Here is a 25,929-nt window from a genome sequence, read left to right as displayed (position 1 = left end):
AAAGAGTTAAATCCTAAGAAACATACCTTTTTTTCCTGGAAGGATAACCGTGTCCACAGACATTAGCAGGTATATTCCCGCAATGAATGGCTGCCTTTAATGAAGGAACAAATAACAGAGGAGAAACTCGTACTTTGATGAGGACATACAGGCAGTACCATGCACAAGTCTTCAGCCTGCTTTTATTTCTTTATGTTTTATCTAAAAAATGGCATGTCTTTAGTGATTTCACACACATTGTTGGTCCTCAGTTGGTCTAAACTCTTTATTATGGCTACTAAATGACTGTTAATGTTTTATCTCTACAATCACCAAACATAGGAACATCCTACAGAGTGATTTCAAAACTCTGTTTTCTTATTCTTTCAAAAATGGCTGTACACATTCACTATCAGGTTACTGCTAAACTGACTTGTTGCAGTAAATGAGAATGAGGCATTTCTCATTCATTTTTAAGGAACAAATGTACTGTTTTTATATATTTGAATGTAGCAAAGAGTCATTAAATCGAACTGGATGCTACTGCATGAAGCTGCTTCCATTCCTACAGTGAAAACCTGAAAATTGATCATTTTGGCTTAAGACTTACGGTTTTAATGTCATTCTTAAAGTTAGTCCAGAGCAATCTCTGTGATGGTCTGAAAGAAGAGGTAAAAACATGATTATTAATAACTAGAATGGTCACAGCCTTTCAGCCTATCTTCCCCCAGCTAAACCACTGCTGACAGGGAAAAATGAATATATGTATTTTCAGGACCAGTATGGAACAATCTGGAAGAGACTGTAAATACTGAATGTTATTGTTTTAGCGTTGTCTAACAATCAGTCTTCAGTGAGCTTGTATGGCATATGACCCAAATGATAAAGATATGCAGAGGTTATAAAACTGAATAATACTTATTAATCACATATTTAAAAGAAATGATCAAAAACCTACAACTTATCAGTTACAGATGGCTGCAACTGTTCCTGAAAAAACGTTTAGTCATTTAGCAATCTTCAGTTTGAAATTTTTCACATAAAATGTTAGTGTCATCATGAATGTATAGTTGATTTTATTATTAACACCTACTCTGAACAGGGACAGTACGGACGCTCTGGCCAGCTGTTCCTTGGTACACATCTGGGATAATTTACTTGTTATAACAAAACGTGTTTTCTCATAACCAGACAATTGTCTGGGGGAAAAAAAAGATTCATTTTTGAGCCCATAAAGATTTCAATGGTGCATTTAAATATGATCTAGCTATTAATCAGCAGATTAATCCCTCATTCTTATAGGAATAGAACAGAATGTCTACAATTTCCCTCTGACATTGTCTAGAGCTTATAAACTAAAAATAAAACACAATCTTCATCTAAACCTGGTAAAAACACCTGTAAGAATTTCACCGCATTGACAAAATCAACAAAATTAACATTAAAAAAAGCGACCATAGAAAAGTATTTGTAACATGTTGTCAGTCTTTTTCAGGCGCCTGTATGGCCCTGACTGCATATCAGTGAAGTCATAACCGCTTACAAACACAACTACCCCTCTCATATATGAGAAAGAGAGAGATAGAAGAGAGAGCGAGAGAAGAGAGAGAGAGAGAAGGAAAGAGAGAGAGAGAGAAGGAAAGAGAGAGAAAGAGAGAAGGAAAGAGAGAGAGAGAAGGAAAGAGAGAGAGAAGGAAAGAGAGAAAGAGAGAGAGAAGGAAAGAGAGAGAGAGAAAGAGAAAGAGAGACTTTCATGAAATCATGATGCTTTCATGGAACCAACATTGGAGAAAACAGTAAAAGTAACAATCTAAGTAACAGTTCAGTCAGTTTTTGTCTTCTTTTTGACATCATTTATTGGAATTTGTTGGTGTTACAATGTAATAAAGGTCCCTCCATACCCTGTTCGAGAAGCAGCAACTTTGATCTATTCAGCAGTTCTGGGAATTTGAAAAATAGGTTAAGAAATAATGTGGTGCTTGCTAGAGGGTGACACGGGAGTGGATTTTCTCTCCTGTCCCATCCCGCTCCCACAGAAAAATGTCTTGTCCCATCCAATCCCAGGCCAGCATAACGAAAAAAAATCCTGTCCCGTCCCACTCCTGGTAAATTGACTCCCACTCCCATCCCGCTCCCATTCAGAACGACTCCCACTCCTGTGCCACTCCCATTTTTGTTTTCTTCATTTAGTCTTTTGACAATTTCTTTCTTTGAAGGACCAGTTAGGTCCCGGTTTTTAGCTGTAGTAAAGGCCAGTTAAAGTAAAAAGAATAATAATGAAGAAATAATAAAATATCAAACAAGGAAACAGACCATGCCTATCTTAGTTGAATAAACAAAATGTACCTAGTTGTATTTTACTTATTTATTAAGTGATCGTTTCCTTTGAACAATGACATCACTTTTATGTTTCAAGTTGCTGGAACGAAAGAAAATTGCACCTAGTAAGAGAACTGTACTTGTTGAACAAAAGGCCAAAAAGGCATTACCTTCATAATTTAGAAACTGTACCTCAATGGTTCACAGCCCTGGTCCTCACGGACCCCTTCCCTGCAAGTTTTAGATGTGTGTCTGCTCCAGGACACCTGATTCAAATTCTGACATGATCTCCTATACAGGCATCAAGAATGGAGGGTCAAACTGGACAAATTTAATACAATAAAATCATCATTAAATAAATTAATGTTGTGAATGTCCCATAAGTGAAGTAAATGTAACATGAAAGAAATGTAACATTAAATGTGCCATTAAATTAAAGGTACCATTTATTTATTTAATACATCATTAGAAACAATAAATGTACCATTATATCATTAAATGGACTATTATGCAATTAAATGTGTCACTGAATAATTAAGTATAATTTTAAAGACGACATGACGTAATTAGTGGTACACTTAATATTTAATGATGTATTAAATAAATTGTACATTTAATGGTACATTAAATTTTTTTCTATTTCACAACATATTTATTTAATATCTTCCCTTGATGAAGCCTTTCTACGGAGTCCGCGAGGGGACAAGGGGGGATTTATTTCTCTTTTTGCGTTCTCACACAATAGTCTTTGCGTTATTTCGCAATACTTTGTGGGATTAGTTTCCAAACCAGATAACTGCAAAAATGAAACAAACACTACACCCGTTTTGAGATTTATTGAGTTTTGAAATCAGCCTTAAATAAAATTATCTTCAAATCAGACTAAAAGACAGTTTTTATCCACAAGCTGTCAAACAAACTACTGAACAATAATACTGCACGAAACCACATCTGTGACACTTTGTTTGCTTATTACTGCTGCATGATGTGTACTTTTTTTTGTACGCCATTAGTGTTCTTGTTTTTATCGTGATTTGAACGATTCTTCTTATCCTAAGCATTTAATCGCATTGTTTACTGCGTGTTAACCTGCATATGACAAATAAACCATATCAATGACATATCAGTGCTGTTTGTTTTATGAGCAGTTTGTCATCTGTGCTGCTGTTCCAAAATGCCGAACGCAAAAGTATTTCGTGGGGACGCAAAAAAATATTTCTGACTTTACGTTACAAATCCAATTTTACCACGTCCAGTTCTCCACCCGCGTTTGCTCCCTCCATCCTGAACGCAGGTGGAAAACATCGATCAGTAGCACTGTTGGCTTGTGGGTCGTGTAGTTCGTTTGACTCGCATTATAGTATAGGCTTCTTGGAAAAAAACTACACAATGGCGGCGTCGATTCAAGTTTTTTTTTCTTAACGTTTATAAGAAAGTCTCAGTTTTACATTTCCAAAGACAATTGATCCTAGTTTATTTTCCCTCCTATTGGTTAGCTCCCGCTCCCGTCTGCTCCCGTTCATTTTTTATCCTGTACCGTCCCAATCACGTGATCTTTACTGACGCTGTCTCTCGTCCCGCGGGATTCCCGTGGGACTCCCGAAAAAATGTCAGCCTCTAGTGCTTACCTCTGAAGGCATTGACATCTCCATAATGTATCTGCAGCACAAAGAAGGACATTCTTGAATTTCTCCCCACTTTAAATCCAACATCTGATGGAAAACAACAAGAATACAAATCATTGAGAAAAAAAAGAGGCAATGAAAACAAACAGCCAAATATCTCTCTGATAGACAGCTGTTTGCTCTCTCTGCACCTGGCAAGGACAGGAATATAGGTGGGAAAGTATTATTCTGAATATTATCAGCAGCTATTAATATTCAGATAAGAAGAAATACTCCTTTAAATGAAGAATTTTTTAAATATCAGACAGATTAAACAATATAAAACTTAAAATCAGTGAATGAAAATGACTTAGTAAATTATCTACCTTGTGTTTGTGACCTACCGTTAGGTAATTTTGTTGGTGGAGCATTTCGAGCCCAGGCGTACATAATAGAAGATTCATCTTCACAGGTACCTTGTACACTACCACAGTCCCTGAACAGAAAGGTGACACAATCAACACCACTGTCAGTCTAAAATCATCAGACTGAAGCACCTACATAAAAACAACAGAAAGAAATGCTGAAACTATGGAGTTTACTAGTTTTAGGAGAGAACAAATGACATACAGACACCAATAACACACATGTAATGTAAAGGTACATCAATCTAGATTATTTTTAGGTTTGCTTTGTCTTTCCGGTGTTTTACAGAAAGTTTCATTCATTTCTACAACTGTTGAATGATCTTTCAGTTAGAACCAGATACTTACATGCAATCTATAAAAAGACAAATAACCACTTTTTCATAGTCTTACATTAAATCAGGGTAAACTTGTCCTGTTTTAGGTCATTTAGGATCACCAACATTAATTCTATTTGCTAAATGTCTGAATGATGAGGATCATTTCTTCAAATTCAGAAGTTTACACACATTTGGTAGAACTGTCTTTAAACTGAACGATTTGGATCAAACGGTTCTGGTATCTTTTAACAACGGCTGGCTGGAATTTTGACCATTTCCTCCTGATAGAACTGAGTCAGTTTTTAAGGTCACCTTGCTCAAACACACCTGTCCAGCTGCTGTTATCACTGCTGTGTATCACAATCCCATCCACCCTAACAGCTCATAGTGTTGAATCTCTAACTACCTCCTGAGGTGGTCAACTGCAACCTCTCATATCATGAAGGGACGTTTTAGCTGACCAGGAAGCTTAAAAGAACACATGCAGATCATGAATACAAAGAGTGGGGTTTTTCCTGCTCAAAAATTGGGCTAAAATACAACATTTAAAAGTGGACTCAAACTTATAAAACTCATTGCTTTTATCTTTCTATTTAACTGTGGCCCATACCAGTAGCTGCTGGTGGAGACAGGAGTCTGGCAGCCAAAAAGCAACATGTGGTGAACTGTGTCCATACTGGCATGAGGTAGGAAGTCCACTGACAAAGGAAACAACATGATTAATGGACACATTTTTAACAACATTTCTGGAGTTTTTCAAATGTTCAGCATTTAATTATAAACTTATTAAATGAATTCAAACAGACACAGTGAGATGCATATTATTGTCCCATACACAGAGGCGTTACCCGACATGTTTATAAACTACAACTAGTTGGTTAAGGAAAAGGAAGACTGACTCACCAATATATGAATCCCGACTAGTTGGCACAGGGAATGCCATGCAAAGGTAAGTGTCCGACTGAAATATTAAACAAGAGGATGATGGTAATCATATCAACTCATAATTAGTTGCTCTTAATCGGAATAATTACACTTAACCACAACCCAATATTCTGTTTCTATGACTATTTCTGTCTAAATGTATTTTGGGTTGTTCCCTGCTTGGAAAGGGGTACAGCCTTAGAAGCAGCTATGGAACTTATTAGGAACTTATTTAAGGAATTCCTTAAAGGGTCCTTTAGGTTTACTTTCTCACTTATTTTGTGTATTCTGTTTTCTGTGTATTTTAGTTCATCATGTAGATCAGTATTAGTGTATTTTTTCTTCTCGGTTGGTCTAGTTTAGTTATCTGTGCTTCATCTTCCTTCAGCTCCCCTGCTCAGCACTCTCCTCTCCTGGCTGCTCCACATTCCCCTGATTAAGGTCACTTGGATCCAATGTCATTCTCCACTCCTCCCTCAGTACAAAAGCTCACTGGTTTTCATTGTTCTTGACTGGTTCCTGCTGTTACACTACCTGTGCTCCATGTCCTGCTCTTCACCTGTATTTCTGACTTTGGTCCTTTACTAACCCCAAACATGACACCCTCAGCCAATGCCAATCAGTGTATTCTGGTATTTACTCCAGTTTTCCATAGTTTGTTTGGACTGGATGATTAAAGTTTGAAGAAATAAGACATAAATGCAATTTAACTATTTATTTAACAGAGACAGCTGAAGAACCGTAAACGACCACATCAGCCTCGGTCCCTCTGGCATGGACAGCACACCCAAGCTGATCCCACTAGTGTTTAATATAGTTTATAGTTATGTTATTGTTTTAATATATAGTTATGTTACTAATTTGATAAAGAAAATGTAGGCAAACTAAGGGGCTTGACTAGATAAAGACCATTTTGTGCTTTTACTTAATATTTTTGTTTCTTTCTGTTGGAGACTTGTTGTTTTCTATTGCCTGTGACTGTTATTGTTCATATTTTAATTGTTCAAAAAGAAAAAAAAAGTAGAGGTTAGGACTTCAGGCAGGTCATTCCATCCTCTGTGCTCCCAAATTCTGTATGTGGTCTCTGACGAGTTTGGCCGCTAACCGTGAGGATATGGCATTCCCACTAGTTGCAGAATCTCGTTCCGATATCGTTGTACTATGGATTGCCTCAATGGTAACAAGCCTTGTTTTTCTAGGTAGGGAGACTGGCAGCGCCATACCAGTGTTATCATACAAGCTTCCATACAAGGGCATAAACCACAATAGTTGATTTGTCTTGTTAGCTGTACAAAAGTCCGGGCTGGTTCACAGAGGAGATCGAGTGTTTTATATGGGTTAAGAACGCTGTCAAAAACAATGTGTATGTAAAGATGGAAATGTGTGCATATTAGTCAATAGTTTTGCATAAGTAAAATCCAAAAGAGGTATTGTATATTTTCTCTATAAGAATACAAAATAAAATGTTACAGCTTCAAGAAATTACAAACACAAAGTTCAAGTTTACAGTTGTGGTTTATTCTTTATGAATACAATATACTATAACAGTTTGTGAATACGATTTCTTTTCTTTGAGAATACAAATTTACATCAGCGACTTGGTGTCACGTGATCTCAGGTTCAGAATATAGTGGGTGGAGTTATACAATGATGTACAGTAGGTGGCGGTATACACCTCTGAATTTGTTGCGTACCGCCAGCAGAAGAAGAGAAGAAGAAGAAGCAGCAGCAGCAACAGCACTGGCGCCAAGATGACGGACCAAGAGCATATATTAACGACATTAAGACATATATAAACTTTTTAACATTACCTGGCTTTGTACCGTAGTTTCTTGGTCCGTTCTTTTGGCGCTAGTACTGCTTCTTCTTCTTCTTCTCTTCTTCTGCTGGCGGTTTGCAACAAATTCAGAGGTGCATACTGTCACCTACTGTACATCATTGTATAACTCCACCCACTGTATTCTATGTTTTAGTTTATTATTTCATGAAAATAAGAATAATGCTTTATTTATAATACTCTTGATTTCCTCCCTATCTCCCCTCTGTTCCTAATATTCCTTTTAGACAGAATTACCTCCCATTCCGGCACTACGTTTACTGGCGGTGAGGAGTGTGACAGCGCATGCGCAACGCGAATCGACTAATTATGCTCCACTAACCAGCCTGAGATCACGTGACGCCGAGTCGCTGATGTAAATTCGTATTCTCATAGAAAAGAAATCGTATTCACAAACTGTTATAGCATATTGTATTCATAAAGAATAAACCACAACGGTAAACTTGAACTTTGTGTTTGTAATTTCTTGAAGCTGTAACATTTTATTTTGTATTCTTATAGAGAAAATATACAATACCTCTTTAGGATTTTACTTATGCACAACTATTGACTAATATGCACAAATTTCCATTTTTACATACACATTGTTTTTGACAGCGTTCTTACCCCATACTTTTAAGGTTGTAGCTCCTGGAATAAACGGCCCTTAAATATCAGCCAGGTTTAACTATTAATGTTTTTAAGTCTCATAAAAAAAAAAAAAACATCTGTACTCACTCGCTTTTAATACAGCATGAGTAACATGGAGGGGCTTCTTTTTATTTTGTCTTTTTGTACTTTGCTGTCATTGTTTTGTACCTCTGCACAGCACTTTGGTCAATGTGCTATATACATAAACTTGAACAAATGTGGCACCGTTAAAAGCAAATAAACAGGCTTTCCAAGAGACAGATATTAATCACCAAGATTTGTTAGAACAGAGAAATAATGGACCAAACACTAGTACTCCTACTTTTTGTGTCACATTTATATGAAGGTAAACCATAAAACAAACTAATTGTTGTAAATGAGCACATTTTAGACCAAAAAAAAAAAAGACTCACCTTTGTTGGTAAAACCCCAGGCATTCGAAGATCTACAGTGAAATTCTGAGAGTTGAAGAGCTGTGGCGGCTTGACTCTGGACACACAGTCACTGGGATTTAAGGCATTTTCCAAAACCCTGAGGGAAGACCACGGAAACAATAGGATTTACTCCTTTACCAACACATACACACTCAGTAGGACACGGTCGTTAGCAAGAAGTTAAGCACAAATTCTTTGTTCAGCTAAGCCTAACATTGCACATCTTATAACACAAATCTCCTTATTAATGAATACAGTTAGGATATGTCTCTACACATGATTATTAGTGTGTAGATGATATCCGGAAAACATAATAATGTTGATGAATGTCACAATGATGATGTGACCTGCAACAGATAAACAAATATTTAATCAAACTGTGTGAATGTCTTTCTGCTTTGGCTTCAATGGATGGATGGAACATTTAGAGAACGGGATAGAGAATAAAATCTCTCCAGATCTAAATCAAATTCCATACTTTTCCAGACTGTCCGAGGACCGTCAATATAAACTTTACAGGAGGTACCAACAAAGGCAGGCCTGGAAAGGAACGCAACTCTTCAATAACAGCACAGATTTATTCAAAAATAGATTTAATAAATAAAAAACCACAGATGTATTTTACTATTGAGTGCACATACAGAGGATCTGACGGAAAACACAGCATGTTAATCTAAGTAAATCTTCCTTGCATCATGTAGGTATTTAAACTAGAATTAGCCAGATGATACAGAATAAAATATTCCACTTTTTACTCACCTTTTGGACCCATACAGGGAGGCTTGTGTTTCCACACTGTGACTGTGCTGGAGGAATGCTATCACCAAACAGACCACAAAGAGTCCCATCACACCTACAGGTTGTGTGCAGTACAGTTCACTACCAGGCTGCAAAAGTGAAAAACAAGCCATCAGAAGTTACATGTAATTAAAATACGCAATGTTAATTTCTAATATGCATTTGTCATTTTGACAGTAATTTTCAAACTGGAGAGCTTGATCCATCTTGTGACTTGCTTTTTCTCCCACATTTCGCCATCTTTACCTAATAAACAATCATTGCTGCTATTGAGCGTTTGTTTGGAATTTCAACTATATAGCTGCTTACACGTACCTGAGCTCTACCTGAACACTCACTATGTCCCACTCCTAATGGTGCGACATAGTGACATAGGTCATGCAGGAAGGACATTCTTTATGCACAAATTTAGCCACAAATGGGTTCAATGTTATTTAGCAACTCACATAGTAACTAACAGGCCCAAATTGTAAAGGAAACATATACTGTCTTTAATCTGTCAGTGGAACAGGCCAATGATTGGATAGTTTTAGAGTCCCTAGAGCAACAGAAATCCTAAAAACCATAGTTTAAATCTTAATCGTTGTTCTGTTTTGTATCACTGAGTCTGTAGCTGCAATATTTGTTCAGTCACTTGATTGGTGATTACTCTGCAGGCTGTTCCACCCTTAAAAAAATAGCTTTCTATTTGCTTTCATTTTTTGCTTAAATTACACATTTACACTAATGGGTGGTTTCACCACAGAGTCACACTACCTGTCTGCCACTCTGGACGACAGGAGAGTGCAGACACTGCTGCAGGAGCAGCACCGCAAAGTGGTTTTTTTTATTGGTTTCTGAGCTGATGTGAACTGTGGAAGTTGGAGACAAAAGGACGAGGAAAGCACTTGTAGTTTATGTGCCAATTATCACAAACTGGGATTAGAAAACAGAGGAATTATCAAATAAGAAACGATGTTCATGGTCGTCCAGAAGAGCATAGGAAGACCACTCTGGCTAACATCTAAGCCAGTCCATGTAAAACTGCGAATAAATGTAGACGGTAACTGCCAGCTTTATTGTTACAACAGTGTGGGTTATAGACAGGTCCTGGATTTACCAATAGTTAAAAACAACCACAAAAATTCACACCTTCCCAGTAATATATTAATACTGACATGTATTCTAACCACTAAAAAGGCTGATAGGTAATTGAAGAACATTTTTGAACATCAAGCCTTTGTTGCTGATGTTGGGTCATAAATTACCCCAAAGTTCTTCTTTCATAAAAGCTTTAACTGTCTAGTAGTTCTCGACCTGCACAGATGATCCTGGTGTCATTTAAAAAGTATTTTAATGTTCCTTCTGATGAAATAGTGTCATACGACATATTGCTCTTCAGAATGTTGCTAACATACCTGCTTCCAGCTACTCTAACGCTCATCAACATCCTTCTGTGCGTTTTAGCAGAAGCTGCTGTTTGTGTCATCAAACGTCATTTTTAGAGGATGCTTTTCAGTGTTAAAATTGATTGAAAAGTTCTGCTTCCTGATGACTCATCGCTGTTGACAGAGTACAGTGGATCCAACAGAGGAAAGAAGGCTGAAGGTCAATGCTGTGCTAACATAACAACCCTCTGAAAGCAAACAGGAAACTATGGAAACAGCTCTTCCCACTCGAGGGTCTACCACATTCAACCTATACAACGTGTTAATATTGAACATTTATACAGCCGTGTAGACTCTCAAGAAGAAATTTAGAATCAGAACTCCACCGACTCACTAACCAAGACTTCTTTGCTATGAGGTGACAGCTGGTTAAAGTCAACAATAGCAAATAGGTAAAGCAACGGTGTTAAATGTAAGAGTTGTGATAGCTAGAAGATGAACATGTTTCTCTCGGTGGCATTTTTATTTGTGTTTGCTTAAATATGCTCAATTTAAATCATTTCTATAAGGATAGCTAAAACATTGATATTAATACCATATGGCAAGCCTGAAACAAACGAAAATATACCGCCATTAAAGCTACTGGTGTGTTACACCTGGTCAAAAAAGGCTAAAATGTAGCTAGCTGTGGCTAATAGGTACTGTAACGACACACCTGGCTTGGATGAGCTGTAAGGGTGTTCTAATGTTGCTAGCTTCTTACAAACAGCTAATAGGGTTTTAACAGTAATATCTATGGGCTTCATAGGCTACTGGTAGCTATTTCGATTACAGCCGACTTCCATTAAACTCTAACAAAGCAGGAGGAAATTATTTGCAAATATGTGTTTATTATATTAAATAAACAAAATAAAATACCTGTTGGTGGTAGCTGCACGTCTTTCCAGATGACGATTGTTTTTTGTTTTTTTTTTCTTGAGAACCAGCAGTCACGTCTACACTTCCCTTTCAGAGTAAAAGCATCAAATAGGCCATAATTGACCATAATAGACCATGGGAGATAGAGACAGCATACGTAGACGCCGTATTGACGTATCAACCCGATCTGTCGTTACGTCAGCGCGTCGGACCTTCTTTCAACTTTAGCAAAGACGTTAAAAAACGAGAAAAGCGATGTTCAGCGCTGTGCTCATCAGAAAAATAATATCACAATCAAAAGAAACCGTCATATTACTGATTATGGATGCTTTGTTTTTCTTCCCATGATTATTAAATATTTTCATGCAGTAACGAAATATACATTTATTCTGCCTGGTGTTACATCGTTTCAGTCAGTCAATTTCTACCGCTCATCGTTTCATTTCTCGTAATTTATAAATACCAGAATTAGCTTTCTTTAACTGACCATATTAAATTGATTTTATTGGCGTACTTGATGTTTAGGCATTTCAGAGTACAGTGCCTTGGAAAGGTTTTAATATAACTTCAACTGTTCCAGATTTTGCCACCTTACACCCACAAACTATTTGAACACTGTGTTCAGATATATTTCAGGGTATGTTTCTGCCAGTTTTGTACATCTAGAGACAGTTTATTGTTGTTATTCTTCTGTCCAAAATAGTCCAAGCTCAGTCAGATTGGATGCAGAGTGTTTGTGAACAATACTTTTTAAGTCTTGCCACAGTTTCTCAACTGGGCCATTCCAAGATCTGAATATGTTTTGGTCCTTTTTATCTCTGGGTGTATGTTGAGGGTCTTTTTCTTTTGCAACTTCTAATAGGTTGTCCTCCGGTATTGCCCAGTCAACGTCACCTATCTTCCCAACACCTCTAACCAGCATCCCTGCAGCATGATGCTGCCACCATCATGTTTCACAGTGGGGGGATAGCATGTTCCAGGGTGACGCGCTGTGCTTTCCACCACACATTTTGCGCATTTAGGCTAAAATGTTACAATTTGGTTTCATCTCACCAGAGCTTCTTTTTCCAAATTTCTTGTTTCCCCTAGAGGACTTCTGATGGTTTACTTTAAACATTGTCTACCTTTTGGCACTGTTTTGGGATATTATTTTAAACCGTAACCCTGCTTTTTCTCCCTGACCTGTCTGCTGTTTTTCTTGGTCTTCTTTATGCTTTTTGTTCACTAATGTTTTCTAACAAACTTCTAAAGCCTCCACAGAACAGCTGGATTTATACTGAGATTAAATTACACACAACTGGAATCTATTAATAATTATGTCACTTCTTAGGGCAACTGGTGGCACAGAAATTTATTTAGGGTCATTTTGCCTGAATACATATGTGTAACACACTTTCAGTGTTTTATCTGTAAGAAATAAAAACAACAAAAAATAGCTAATCATGTGTTATTTTCTACCTGCTTCATATTTATGCATTTCTTTGTGTTGGTCTACCACATAAAATTCTGAGAATGTACACTGAAGTGTGATTTTACTGTAACAAAATATGAAAAGGTTCAAGGCATATGAATAATGTTGCAAGTGGTGAGTCAATACAAATATAAACTCAAAACGTTTTGCAAGATAAAGAGCTCTAAATGAGTTGAAAAAAGTCCGAAGTAACAGGTAAAAGTAACAGGAAAGTTCTGAAAAAGAAATAAAAAGGTAAAATTGAGTTGATCTAGATTTATCCACCAGATGGCAGTAATGCAGCTCTGTAGTTACAAGGTGCATTAAACCCCGATGAAGAAAAGGAGTAAGATGGAAGACGAAGAAGCTGAACTATCACGTTAGAAAGGTATGTACTGATGTTCAGGATCTTCTGGTGACAATCTATGAGTGAAGCTGGTTCTGAAGGAGACCTGGTGGCTGCGCTGATGCCTGATTTAACGGAGTCTAGAGAAATAAACTACAAAATGTTCTTCCGGTTATGCTCAGGATTTAACAAACACATTGAAAGTAAAAATGTGTGCTTTGTTGGAAAATGGTTTGCTTTATATAAAAGCATGCTACTGGGGAAAGATTCTACTGTTTTTGTCTTTATATTGATGAACATTTTTTATCTTAGCATATGTTTTTAGAACTTTAGAACAACATCAACAGCGTCACAGTACGAGAGTCTGACCTGTTTTTGAAGTTCTTACTGGTCTTTGTAACATTGTAACAAACTGGCCTGATCTGACAGGCAGCAGGATTATTGGAGTATAAGGAACATTTCACCAGAAACCTGCGAGCACATAACAATTCATCTGCCTGTTTTTGTTTACCATCCATAAAAAAAAAAAACCAAATCAGCTGGACAACTGCATCCGAATAAAGTAGAATATCATCCAAAACTTATTTTATTTCACTTCTCAAGAAGTTCATTTATTTATTTTACTGCCTTGTTCCCCATATACTGATGTATTCCAAGGGTTTATTTCTATTCATTATGGCTTACTACTTATTAAAACCCAAAATATAGTTTCTCAGAAAATTAAAATATTACAGAAGACCAATAAAAACGGTTAATAATATAGAAATGTTGGCTTACTGAAAAGCTTTTCATTTTATTGCAGTGAACCATGGAGGAGATCAGCCTGTGAGTCTGCTGAGGTGTTCAGGAAGCCCATGTTGCTTCAATAGCGGCCTTCATCTCGTCTGCATTGTTGCCTCTCATCTTCCTCTTGACATAGATTCTTTATGGGGTTTAGGTCAGACAAGTTAGCTTGCAAGTGAAGCACAGATTAAAGGTTTTAAAGCAGCTTTCGGTACCTTTGGCAGTGTGGGCAGGTGCCAAGTCCTGCTGGAAAATTAATTCGGCATGTCCAGGTTGTCAGCAGAGGGAAGCATGAAGTTTCCTAAACGTTTCTGGTAAACGGCTGCGGTGACTTTGCACTTGGTAAAACACACTGGACCGACAGCAGAAAATGTAATGGCTCTCCAAATCATCCCTAACAGAGAAAACTTCACACTGGAATACAATATACAGTACTTGGGGTCAGTGTCTCTCCGCCGTTCCCCCAGATGCTGGGAGCTCGATTTTCCAGATGAAATGCAAACTTGACGTTCAACTAAGAGGAAGACTTTGGACCACTGAGCAACAATCCAGTCATTTTTCTGATTGGCCCAGATAAAGTGCTTCTGACTTTGTCCGTGGTTCAGGATGGATTTAAAATAAGGAATGTATCCATGTCCCAGATACGTCTGTTGTGGATCTTGAAGCAACTACTCCAGTTAGGCACCTTTTTTCTACCTCATCTTGCGTACCTTTCAACTTTCCATTACAAGACTTGACTACAACTCTGTCAACTGCCAGCTTCTGCATTAGTTGCTTTTTGCACTTTATCCACCATGTGGAGGACGTCAGTGACTGCTGGATAACCATCAAGTCATCAGTCTCCCAAATGATTGTGCAGGCCATAACATTTCTGTTATAAAGGTATTTTTACTGGATTTAAGTAATATTTAGATTTTTTGAGAACCTTAAAACATTACATTTTCAAAAGGTTTTCATTACTGTAAGCCATAATATTCAAGATGAGCTGAAAAAAGTGTATGATTGTAAAAATAAATCTAAATGTGTGAGTTTCACGTTTTTGAATTGAACAACTGAAATAAGTACCATTTCAGTAATGCTTGTGTTTCTAATCAGCTTGGCTGTACAGAATATTAAGTGAAAATGAAGCTATTAGATTCATGTGTTTCTCCTTGTAGTTTGTGTGAACAACTTATTGCATCTTGAAACTATTCCTTCAGGGTTAAGCATGTAACATTGTGCTTACAATCAGTTTTTATTCCCAATGTTGGATACATATCTTACAAATCTGCTCTGACTGTTTACGGGGTCAAAAAGCTATTGGGGAAAAATGTCTCATTAGTTTTATGGCCATTTATTTAGGGGCTCTAATTGATTTTTTTGGACAAATCTTTCCAGGGTAGAATACAAATTACAACTTTAATAAATTTTTAAATCAAGAAGTAATTTTGACATTAGTTTGAAATTATTCTAGATTTTCTCTAATCTGCACATGGTCAGAATTATACACAACGGTGTAAATACATACACACCCAATAATATTTGGTCAAATGTTACTAAGCTGCCCTTCAACCATAAATGTATCTTTGTGTTCCTTCTCCCAGTACATTGAAATGCAGACACAGCATACAGTGACGGTGAAAACATTTGATCCTCTGCAGTTTTTATAATTGAACCCACTTATTTGCCCTAATATTTTTGCTTTCGCTTTTACCTGCAGAGTACCATGGGTCACCACCGCAGCAGTATTACCTCCCTTGTGTTTCCTGTTGTTATGGGATGCCTTGCTGCTTTGATGCTCAGCAGTGCCTTGATATACTTGTACCTGGAAGCTGTGCATCAGTCGGATGAGCAGCTGGTGAACACTCACGCGGGTTGTCTCTTTCAACACTTTAAACTGCCAGCCATGAAAAACTGCAGCTCCTGGCTCCAGTGTTCACAGATAAAAGCAGAAGTACGTAAGATAAAGCTGATAGGCCAGGGAGCCGTGAAGAAGGTGTGTGCACCTTTCATTTCTGCCGCTCTTTAATGTCTGTAGATGTGTTGAAAGTCAGTCAAAAGAAGCCGTTCTGTAACAACTACTGTAAATGGATACTACGTAAGCACATACAAAGGGCTATAATATTGCCATTTCATACCTCAGGAGCTTTTGTCGTTTCATACCCGACTTTTACAGAATTAAAATAGAAAGGGACAACATGGGGCATGTGGGTATGGAATCATGTTACAAATTAGCAAATTGACCCACAAGGAAACATATGTATATATATATATATATTATTTTATTTTTTCCTGTCACACTCATTGGTTGGCAATCCTTACTACTTTGTTTGTCATATTGTACCTCTGCAGTTTTGGTAATTTTTGACCCAAAAGTTGTGCGTATGGTATGAAAATGTCCATAACTCAACAAAATGGCCAACCCATCAAGAAATGTAAATTTTATGGTAGAACATGTTTAGTATTCATTTAGTCCCAAAAATAATCAGAACCCTTGTAGTTGATCCTGGTGAATTGACTCAGAACTGGCTTATTGTTTTAAATGTTTTTGTAATACATCTTTCTGCCACAAGAGGCACTGACTGAAATCTGGCCTGCTAAAGAGAAGGCCAGAGAACACTATCCCATGTTCAAAATGCAGTCAGTACAAATAATGTTATATGTTTAGCAAAATATATACGCTGTTTGTCTGTGAGTCATACATACTTCTTACTCCATGTCATTATTTAATAAACAGAGGTTAAACCAAAGTGGAAAAACTGTGAAGAACCTTCCAACCACCTTTAAAAACCAATAACATTAAGTTTTCAAGTTTTATCTCAAGATAAGATCTGGATCTTGACAAGGTTATGGCAGCAACACCTTCTCACTTTCAGGATTCTATGACAGATTTTGTGCCTGTTGAAGACCCTGTTTCAGCAAAGCTTCACCTGTCAGAAAACCAAACTTTCCCTGATATAGAATCATTTATTGTTGGAACCAGTTGTTCCGACAACCCAAATGACTGCAAAGGTGCCCAGGATCAGTGGCTGCAAGAAGAAGCCCAAATCATCACCGTTCCACCTCAATGCTTAACTGTTGGTATTAGGTGTTGGTGTGGATATGTTGTGTTTGGCCTCCTCCAGACATGGTGCTGGGCATTATGGCCAAACAGTTATACTTTATACAGTGCTTTTGTCTTATCTGTATATGGAAGTAAAATAGTCTCAGTAGAATAAGATATTTTTTAGAATTTATAACACTGAATTTTTATCCTGTGCAATTATGTGTGATTTTTTTTTGTACTTAAAATTTGCCAGCAAAAATTCACCTGCAGAAATTCGCCTGCAAAAATTCACCTGCAAGAATTCGCCTGAAGAGGCGAGATTTTTCTGCCAAAAATATATTATTACAAAACGCCAGGTAATTACCACCCATTTGAATCTCATCACTGATCTTCATTAAGCCACTATCCAGCAAACTGTGAAGAGACTCGCCTCTGCCCAAGGCAATGGTGTGTCACGTGATCATATAAGTATAACCTGATTGGCTAAAAGACTCGACTCGAGTGCTGATTGCTTTGGCTTGAGTCACCAGAAGGTCAACACAATTGCAGGCGAATTTTTGCAGGTGAATTTTTTCAGGCGAATTCTTGCAGGTGAATTTTTGCTGGTAAATTTTAAGTACAAAAAAAAATTCACATACATAATTGCTTAGGATAAAAATTCAGTGTTATAAATTCAATGTCTAAAAAATGTCCGATCCTAATGAGACTATTTTACTTCCATATCTGTACAACAGATATTCCACAAGTGTAATTCATTTAAATGGAACTTTCCAAAGCAGAGCAGACTCATTACTCTCTTCTAGCACCTGGCCTGATTAGACCCCCAGATAAGCTTTTTACTGCCCACAATCGCTCAACAGAACTTTACAAAAACCCAAACCATCTATTTAGTATAAAATGAAGATTTTTAGGGAAACAGGAGAAAATGGAGTGTGTTTGTACTAATGTATCTAATTTCAAACTGTGTTGTTTGTTTTACAAACCCGAATGTTCTTCAGTTTAATTAAACTTTGGTTGGTGTTGTATGTCTGGCTCTATGTGTGTTTTCTTCAGGAAAATAGTTAAAGCATCCATGAAACATGGTGATTTATACAACTTGTTTATTACGGGTTATTTGTCTTAATCAAGTCAAAACTGGAATTTTGTGCAGTTTTGCAAATTCTGACTGAATATGTGCAAAGAAACATAAATTTGAAGTTTTGTCTTAATGTTTTCTCAGGTTTATCTGGCAGAGTGGAGAGGTCATAAGGTGGCTCTGTCTGAACTAGCCTCTCTGGAATACAGAGAAGATTTTCTTCATGGACTGTCGATGTTACAGGCCCTGCAGGGTTCATTGGTGGTTCAGTTGGTGGGGTTTTGCCTTGAAGAAGACACTGTAGTTTCCCAGCACCATCCACATGGCTCATTGCTGAACCTAAAAGGTGTTCTCGCACAGCAGAAGTACCAGCATCTAAACACTTGGCACATACGGCTGAGACTGGCCACAGACTATATCTCCATCCTCCATTACCTCCACAACAGCCCCGCTGGGCGACGAGTGATGTGCGACTCCAACAGCTTAGAGAAAACCCTTTCCCAGTTCCTGCTGACAAATGACTTCCACCTTGTGGTGAATGACCTGGATGCGCTGCCTGAAGTAAATCCGTCTAGGGGCGCGTTGGTGAAATGCGGCAGTCGAGAGCTTACTGGACAGTTTGTGGCCCCAGAGCAGCTTTGGCCTTTCAGAGGCAGTGGACAGCCATTTTCAGATGATCTCATGCCACCATATGATGAAAAAACAGATATATGGAAGATTCCTGATATTACACAGTTCATAATGGGAAGTACTCAAGGAGGAGATTTAGTTCAGTTTCATCTTTTTCAGATCCACAAGGAATGCAAGAATTTGGACCCTAAGCTCCGGCCTTCTGCTCTCAATGTTTTGAAGGCATACACATCAGTGTACGGTGCTATAGTACGAGAAAACTCTGGCTACAGAGATATGCTGTAGCATAACTCTATGAGCAAAACATTGTTGAATAGACAGAAAAGACATTTGATAATTATAAAGGATTTGTGAAATATGTCTGAAAGGTTTTTGGGATTGTTTAAATGGGCTAACCAAGCCTTACTTTCAATTTGTGTTTCTAGCCTGAGACAAGGACTCTTCAACCTGATGTAGTGATGAAGATATCCATGGATGTGCAGTGTTTGGAGGAAAGACTGTTCCAAATAAACTGTCATGAAAATACACAAATCGGGGGATTGGGAAATTTGGATTTGCTACTTAATGTAATGTTTATATGTTTACTGAAATAAACCTAACTAAAAATATTTCATTGGAGCACTAATTTTCAACATTCAGCACGTAGCTATGACTAAGTGGGATCTTATCTGCTGTAGACGAAGTTAATTTTCAGAAAAAGACTGAAGTATGCATAGTGGGGGAAGTTTCACGGTTAGGTTCACTTCCGATAGCTGGTTTAAGCCTATAGAAAAACAAAACTCAAAAGTTCTTTTTGCAACCAATAGTATAATAGTGAATGAATCTAAATATTTGCATGAAACCATTGTTTAGTCTGTTGCTGTTTTTTTTAAACCTAAACACCTACTGGTTGTATCAGTCTGAAAGTATTATTTCAAAACAACTACAATACAGTAAAAATGAGTGATCACAGCTACTAAGATGAGTTGCATTTAGCTGGGAGACCAGAGGTTTTGTGTGGGAGGCAGAATACACAGAGCAAGAGCTGTTGATGTAAGACAATAAGAAAAAAATGAACAATGCCACTATGAGAGTACCAGAGACATCCAGGGCTTCAGAGTCTGTAACAACCAACATGCACGCTTCCCTGCACAACTACATTATAATGTTTAAAACATTGAAAAAGGATGAACTGTTGAGCAAGGAGGACATACTCACTAGTAGCTCCTGCAAATTTTAACACTAAAGCTGAATTTGTTTCATAAAACCATGGAAAGGTGTTGGGGAAAGCAAGCTGAAACTGGACAGATTCCATTGAGAGAGGAGAAGTTGATGCAAAATGTCGAAAAAAGGTAAGATGAAAGCGGACCCAAGCAAGGAAACAGGCCTTAATGAACCCTGGAGCTTAAATACAGAGGCATACTCTAGAGACACCTTATAGAATGTCAATGGCATGGCTTCACTCAGAGCTAACACTCGTCAAGGCAGAGATATGTAAGAAAATTGAGGCCAAGATCTCGGATGTTAGCACCATTGACAGGCGAAACAGCAGCACCAAAAGCCGAAAATGACACAGCAATATCAGCTTTGAAAGCCCAAATTGACTTACACAGCTTTGAACAGATTGCAGGAGCAGGAGGACGAAGTTAAGAAACTGTCGGAACAACTTGAAACACTCAGAGAAATGTCTCAACCTGGAAGACTACTTGAAACTACAGAACTTGACAGTGGTTGGACTCAGGTGTCAAAAGAGGTTTTTTAATCTGGAAGAAGTGCCAGTGTTAGACTGAGCTCACAGAGCGCCCTCAGCACCTCACTGCAAAGATACAATACTGCTATGCTTGCAAAGACATAAGACAGAAAGGAATGTCTACCAATGACATGATATACAAGAATCAATACATCAATACATCTCCTCTTAAGTGGGAAGACCGCAGTGAAGAGAATACTTCGAGATAAACCTGGGGTTATGTTTGAACTTCTATATCCTGCAAACCTCAGCGTGTCAAACAATGGGTCAGAGTTTTGCTTTACAGATCAGGAGGAGGCACATCTATATAAGGAATACCATTTCAGTTTCATGATTTGAGGGTGTTTTGGGGTTTTTATTATTATTTCTTGATAGGTTTTGAATCATGCTTCTGTTTTTTTATTTTCCTGGTCATGCTTTAGTTTTTGTCTTCTAGTTCATGTTTTGTAAAGTTAGGTTTTTGGATCTAGTTATTCTTTAGTTTCATGTTTTTCTAGTTATGTTTCTATTAGTTTGTATTCTTGAATTTCTGTTTTGCTCCAGTTATGTTTTGTTCTCTTCCTGTCTGTTGTCGATTAACTTTATTCACTCCACCTGCACTAAGCAAATCAGTCTCCTTGTTTCACCTGGTTCTTGCTCCATATATACTCCTCAGTTCTGTTCATTCCTCGTGGAAACATTTCAGATCATGTCACCTTGTTTTCTGCCAGTTCTTGTTGTTCATGCCAAGCCTGTTCATGCCTGTTTTTGCCTTCACCGTCTGTAGTTAGTTTGTTTCATTAAATCATATTACTCAACACTGATGGTTCCTGTCCGTCTGCATTCTGGGGTCCTACACCATACCAAGCTTGACATTCAGACCCTGAAGAGAAAGACTCTCATAACAAAATATCAGATGAACATTCCACTCCAGACTCCCAAAGGCAATACTGATTAAGGGTTTCATGGAAAACTCCAAACAAATGACCATATGGTCACTTGTATCTATACTTATGAACAGATGGCTCTAAACTAGATAAGTGGAAACACAATGTGCTACAGTTCTTTCAGTTCCTGGGTTTTAAGCTTAGTTTACTAACTAGTTCTGTTACTGAGCACAGATGTGTAGTGGTGCCCTCGTTAAATGATAATTGTTGGATAATATTGTTTGTCTGTCCGATCTCCTTTAAGGGTCAGACTGCTCACATACAGAACATTTTTTAATGTGTCCTGTCTGGCCGAGTAGCAGTCAGAATTGTAGTCTGAGTGCCAAGAAGAAGCCCAACAGATTTACTTTCACAAGTAGAGCATTATGGCTCTAAAGCTTATAGTTAGAGTGGCTTAGGTTATCCTGAGCTATCTTCCTTATTTTTTACCTCCGCCTTCCTCCCTCTGTGTTGGAGGGAGGAAGGGGGAGTCAGGTTTAGCCTAAACCGGCTCAGTTATGGTTGAGGTGCAAACACACCCTCCATTTCTGCTACATGTATGACCCCTTCTCTTTTCCAATGGTTATAATCAGTCTGACAGTGAGAGGTATCCCGATCCTTGTGGTTTTTAGTATAACAATGGTCATCAGTGGGCTCTAGATGGACAAACTTTATCAGTTTATTATTTTACTTAGTGACCCTACACGTGGCCCGTTCTGGGGTGGCTGGGCTCTGGCACTCGGTGGTTTGGTCTGGTTTCCCGGGTGGCCCACTACATTCTCACACTACTCTCCAGTTTTGCCTTATTTGCTGTTATTTCAGTTTTTAACTTTATGTTCTCTCTCTTTTATCTTCCTAGAAGCTACACCTGGCCTGACTCTGTGTTTAGCTGTGACACCTTTCTGGAGAGGGGCATCGTCCAAGCTTCTGCTGGCAACAACTTAATGCTCACCCTCTACCGATGATCCACATGGCCCTGTCTTTCAGTGTTTAACCCTTTCTCTCTACTAGATATAGCAACTGACAGCGCTTTTACTGTAACTAATTATATGTGCTCTCTTTCAGACTCTAAACCTTGAAAACTGGCTCAAAGTTTATCTGTTCTTTCTTTCTAGATGAAACGACTAAAGGAACTACATCCCCTAACATTTACTTTTCCTTCCCATAGAAAGGACACCATGGATCAGTGCTTCTTTGTTCTCTTTGTGTCTCTGCTCTGTTCTCTCAAACCCCCAGTCGGTCGTGGCAGATGGCCGCTCACACTGAGCCTGGTTCTGCTGGAGGTTTCTTCCTGTTAAAAGGGAGTTTTTCCTCTCCACTGTCGCTACATGCATGCTCAGTATGAGGGATTGCTGCAAAGTCAACGCCAGTGACTGTCCAATGTCTCTACATGCTCATCCAGGAGGAGTGACTGCTACAAGTCACTGACTGGATGCAATCTGCTGGGTTTCCTTAGATAGAAAAATATATATGAAGGAGCTCAGGCTCCTTCATATATGAAGGGTTTGATCCAAATATATAACTCTTGTCTTAGTTTGAGGTTATCAAATCAAAATACTTTTGTGTTTCTCCATACCCTTTTCAGAACCTGAGGTGACTGCTCTTTCCAAGCCGTCTGTGGAATGCACTGCTTTCTTTCTAACGGAATTTGGACTCCATGGATTTTAAAAAAACAGCTAAAGACATTTCTATTTCAAGAAAACTTTCGGTTAGACTTGAGCTATTATGATATGCTTTTATAATTGTATTGTGTTTATATTCTGTACTGTATACTGTTGTGTTATTCTGTTGTGAACCACTTTGTGACATCCTGGGACTGAAAACGTGCTACAGAAATAAATTTGACTTACTTACATTCCTCCCTATATTTTGAGATGTATTGTAGCCTATTGACTAGGAAGTAATGGCAAAAGTTTGTCAGATCTAGTACTCCTTTATCTTTGGTCCTCTGTAGCGTTTTTAAGCTACTACGCGGAGGTTTATCCTTCCAAAGAAAGTTAACGATGGAGGAGTTCAGAGATCTAAACCAGTTAGATAATGGTTTACTTGGGATAATTGAGAATAAGTAATTAATTTTGGGCAAGAATGTCATTTTTATTGAAGCAACTCTGCCCATGAGTGATATTGGAAGATGTTTCCATCTAGCAAGATCATTCTCCACTTTTTTAAAAGCGGAATGTGGCTTAGTTCTGTTAAAAATGTCAATCTAGGAGAAGCATTAATACCCAAATATTTATTATTCCCTGATTGCAGTTGTGTATTAAGGGAACTGTGGAAAGAACAATTAATTGGAAGAACTATATATTTTAACCAATTTATAGAATAACATGAAACTCTTGAGAAAGAATTTATCAATCCAGATACCTGAGAGAGAGGTTTGTGAATGCTGGAGAAAAAGTAATACATCATCCGCATAAAAATGTTCAATATTCATGCATTCTATGCCTTTAATCTCTTCAGTTTGCCTGATTGCTGCAGCGAGTGGTTCGATAAAAGGGGGGAAGAGGGGGAAGAGGAGGAAAGTGGGCATCCCTGCCTGGTGCCCCTCTGAAGGCAGAACCTGGAAGATGTTATTTGTCCTGATACATGCTGTTGGGGAAGTATATATTTTTTATTCAGTTTATGAAAGTTTCCAAAACCAAATTTACTTAAGGTCGCAAACAAGAATTTCCAGTTAACTTTATCAAATGCTTTTTCTGCATCTAGAGATAACATATTAGCCTCAATATTTTTACTGTCTATTAAATTAGGTAATGAATGAATTTGTGGATGAATGCCTCCCTTTTATAAAACCAGTTTGGTTCACTTTGGTTCTTTGTAGAACTCTGTTGGGAATCCATTTGGGCCTGAAGCCTTTTTATTGGGCTTGCTTGTGAGAGCTTCATAGATTTTGGCTGAAGTCAGTGGTACATCCAGGGCCATCGCTTGATTATCTGATAATTTAGGAAGTGTTACTTTATCCAGAAATTAATCAATGTCGTTATCTGATGGGTCTATCTGTGGTGAGTATAAAGCTTGGTAGAAATCTCTGAAAGTGCTGTTTGTTCTTTCAGGATCATAAACTGTATTCCCTGTCGAGTCTTTAACAGCAAATATAGTTGTCTTTTCTTTATTTATTGTTCAGTGTTTTATCCCTTTTTTAATTTGTTTTATTATTATATATCGTTTGCCCATATTTTGATGGGGTTGTTGCTACCAGGAAACAACTTTTTTTCAGCGTATTTTCCACTGCAAAGAGCCTGAAGAAAAAAAAGATGCCTTGTCTGGGTCCTCACAGAAGAAAAGAAATCGAGAGCCAAAGAACGTTAATCGTTTCCAAAATTTTTAATTCCTTTACCCTCTTCATCATTTGACCATTTCAAGACCAGCAATGTCTTGAATGTCCTTCACGGGCATGATTAACACTGCTAAGACATTCCTCCTAGCCCTGATTGGATGTTTCTGAAAGGGAGGACCACTGGCAGTGGCCAGAGAAGCTTGATTTTTTTTTCACAGGTTTTATGTCTCATATTCAGGACATAGCGACACTTTTAACAAATATGTGAAAAATCCTAATTACCTACTAAGGCTTTAAATCAGTTAAAACTGTTTAACTTATATTGGGTAACACTAAAATAGATCTATTAAAACGTAAGTATAATAAAATCATATACATTAAAATCATATTTAACTTTTATTTTGCAGGATTGTGATGTTTTTATTACTTTAGAAAATAAGGTACATAGGGTTATTCTACACAGGAGGATAGCATTATTACTGTCATTAAATGTGTGCAGATTTACAACGGTGATTAAGAAATAAGAAAATAAAGTATGCTTGTCCGTACTGTTTAGAGCCATTATGTAAATAATTTGGCAGTATTATTAGGGTCATTGTCCATTTGGAAGACCTATTTTTGCCCAAGCTTAAACATGCTGGCTGATAACCTATGTTTCAAAGTCTTTGCCTTATGTGGACTGCTTCTACAAACAAATGCAGTCTATATGCCTTCTGCAGGGAATTTCAATGTAATACCATGATAGGACGTCACCTGTGCAATATGTCCTGTTGTGTTATATTAAAACACCATATTATAACATATTGGAAACAATTGGAAATGACAGCAACACAGCTATGAAGTGGGAGGCAATGTAAAATCAAAGGGCAAGATCAGTAGAGGTGCATAGTGCACAGGGGTTTCCAACGTTCTGCAGAGTCAATAGCTACAGATTATGTTGCCTTTAGATTAGTGCAAGAAGAGCACACAGAAATCTTCATTGAATGGATTTCCATGGCAAGACAGCCACATCCAAGCCTTACGTCATCAAGTGGAATTCAAGGTTGACGCAGTAGCCAGAGCCCACTCCCACTGAACTCTAGAGCAGTGGAGACATGTTCGCTGGAATGCCTTTTCATCTGGACATTTAATAGATGAATATGGGTTTGACAGGA

General features: G+C 37.8%; 2 protein-coding genes across 5 annotated transcripts in view; one reads left to right on the top strand and one right to left on the bottom strand.

Moving 5' to 3' along the window:
• pam (peptidylglycine alpha-amidating monooxygenase) overlaps positions 1-11,705 on the bottom strand; it is a 42,447-nt gene extending 30,742 nt beyond the window's left edge. Inside the window, exons 1-9 of the mRNA XM_047372143.1 lie at positions 11,556-11,705; positions 9,232-9,359; positions 8,452-8,569; positions 5,551-5,608; positions 5,258-5,345; positions 4,307-4,398; positions 3,927-4,010; positions 590-638; positions 27-94 (exon numbers count right to left, since the gene is read on the bottom strand). Of these exons, the coding sequence (XP_047228099.1) occupies positions 27-94; positions 590-638; positions 3,927-4,010; positions 4,307-4,398; positions 5,258-5,345; positions 5,551-5,608; positions 8,452-8,569; positions 9,232-9,320 (646 nt within the window). The 5' untranslated portion in view covers positions 9,321-9,359; positions 11,556-11,705. The remainder of the gene's footprint in view (positions 1-26; positions 95-589; positions 639-3,926; positions 4,011-4,306; positions 4,399-5,257; positions 5,346-5,550; positions 5,609-8,451; positions 8,570-9,231; positions 9,360-11,555) is intronic.
• pomk (protein O-mannose kinase) lies at positions 10,883-19,472 on the top strand. 4 transcript variants are annotated; one of them, XM_047372146.1, is made up of 3 exons: positions 10,883-11,089; positions 15,834-16,109; positions 18,379-19,472. In XM_047372146.1, the coding sequence occupies exons 2-3, from the start codon at positions 15,840-15,842 to the stop codon at positions 19,147-19,149; spliced, it is 1,041 nt and encodes a 346-aa protein (XP_047228102.1). In that variant the 5' UTR covers positions 10,883-11,089; positions 15,834-15,839; the 3' UTR covers positions 19,150-19,472. The 4 variants fall into 4 exon arrangements, with proteins under 4 accessions (XP_047228102.1, XP_047228101.1, XP_047228103.1 ...); XM_047372145.1 differs by lacking the exon at positions 10,883-11,089 and adding an exon at positions 13,306-13,393; XM_047372147.1 differs by lacking the exon at positions 10,883-11,089 and adding an exon at positions 14,169-15,016 and having other exon boundaries at positions 15,834-16,067.
• Positions 19,473-25,929: the final 6,457 nt, after the last annotated feature.

Source organism: Girardinichthys multiradiatus, chromosome 8, assembly GCF_021462225.1.
Source record: "Girardinichthys multiradiatus isolate DD_20200921_A chromosome 8, DD_fGirMul_XY1, whole genome shotgun sequence".
Classification (NCBI taxonomy): Eukaryota; Metazoa; Chordata; class Actinopteri; order Cyprinodontiformes; family Goodeidae; genus Girardinichthys; species Girardinichthys multiradiatus.
This window is presented reverse-complemented; position numbering and strand designations above follow the sequence as displayed.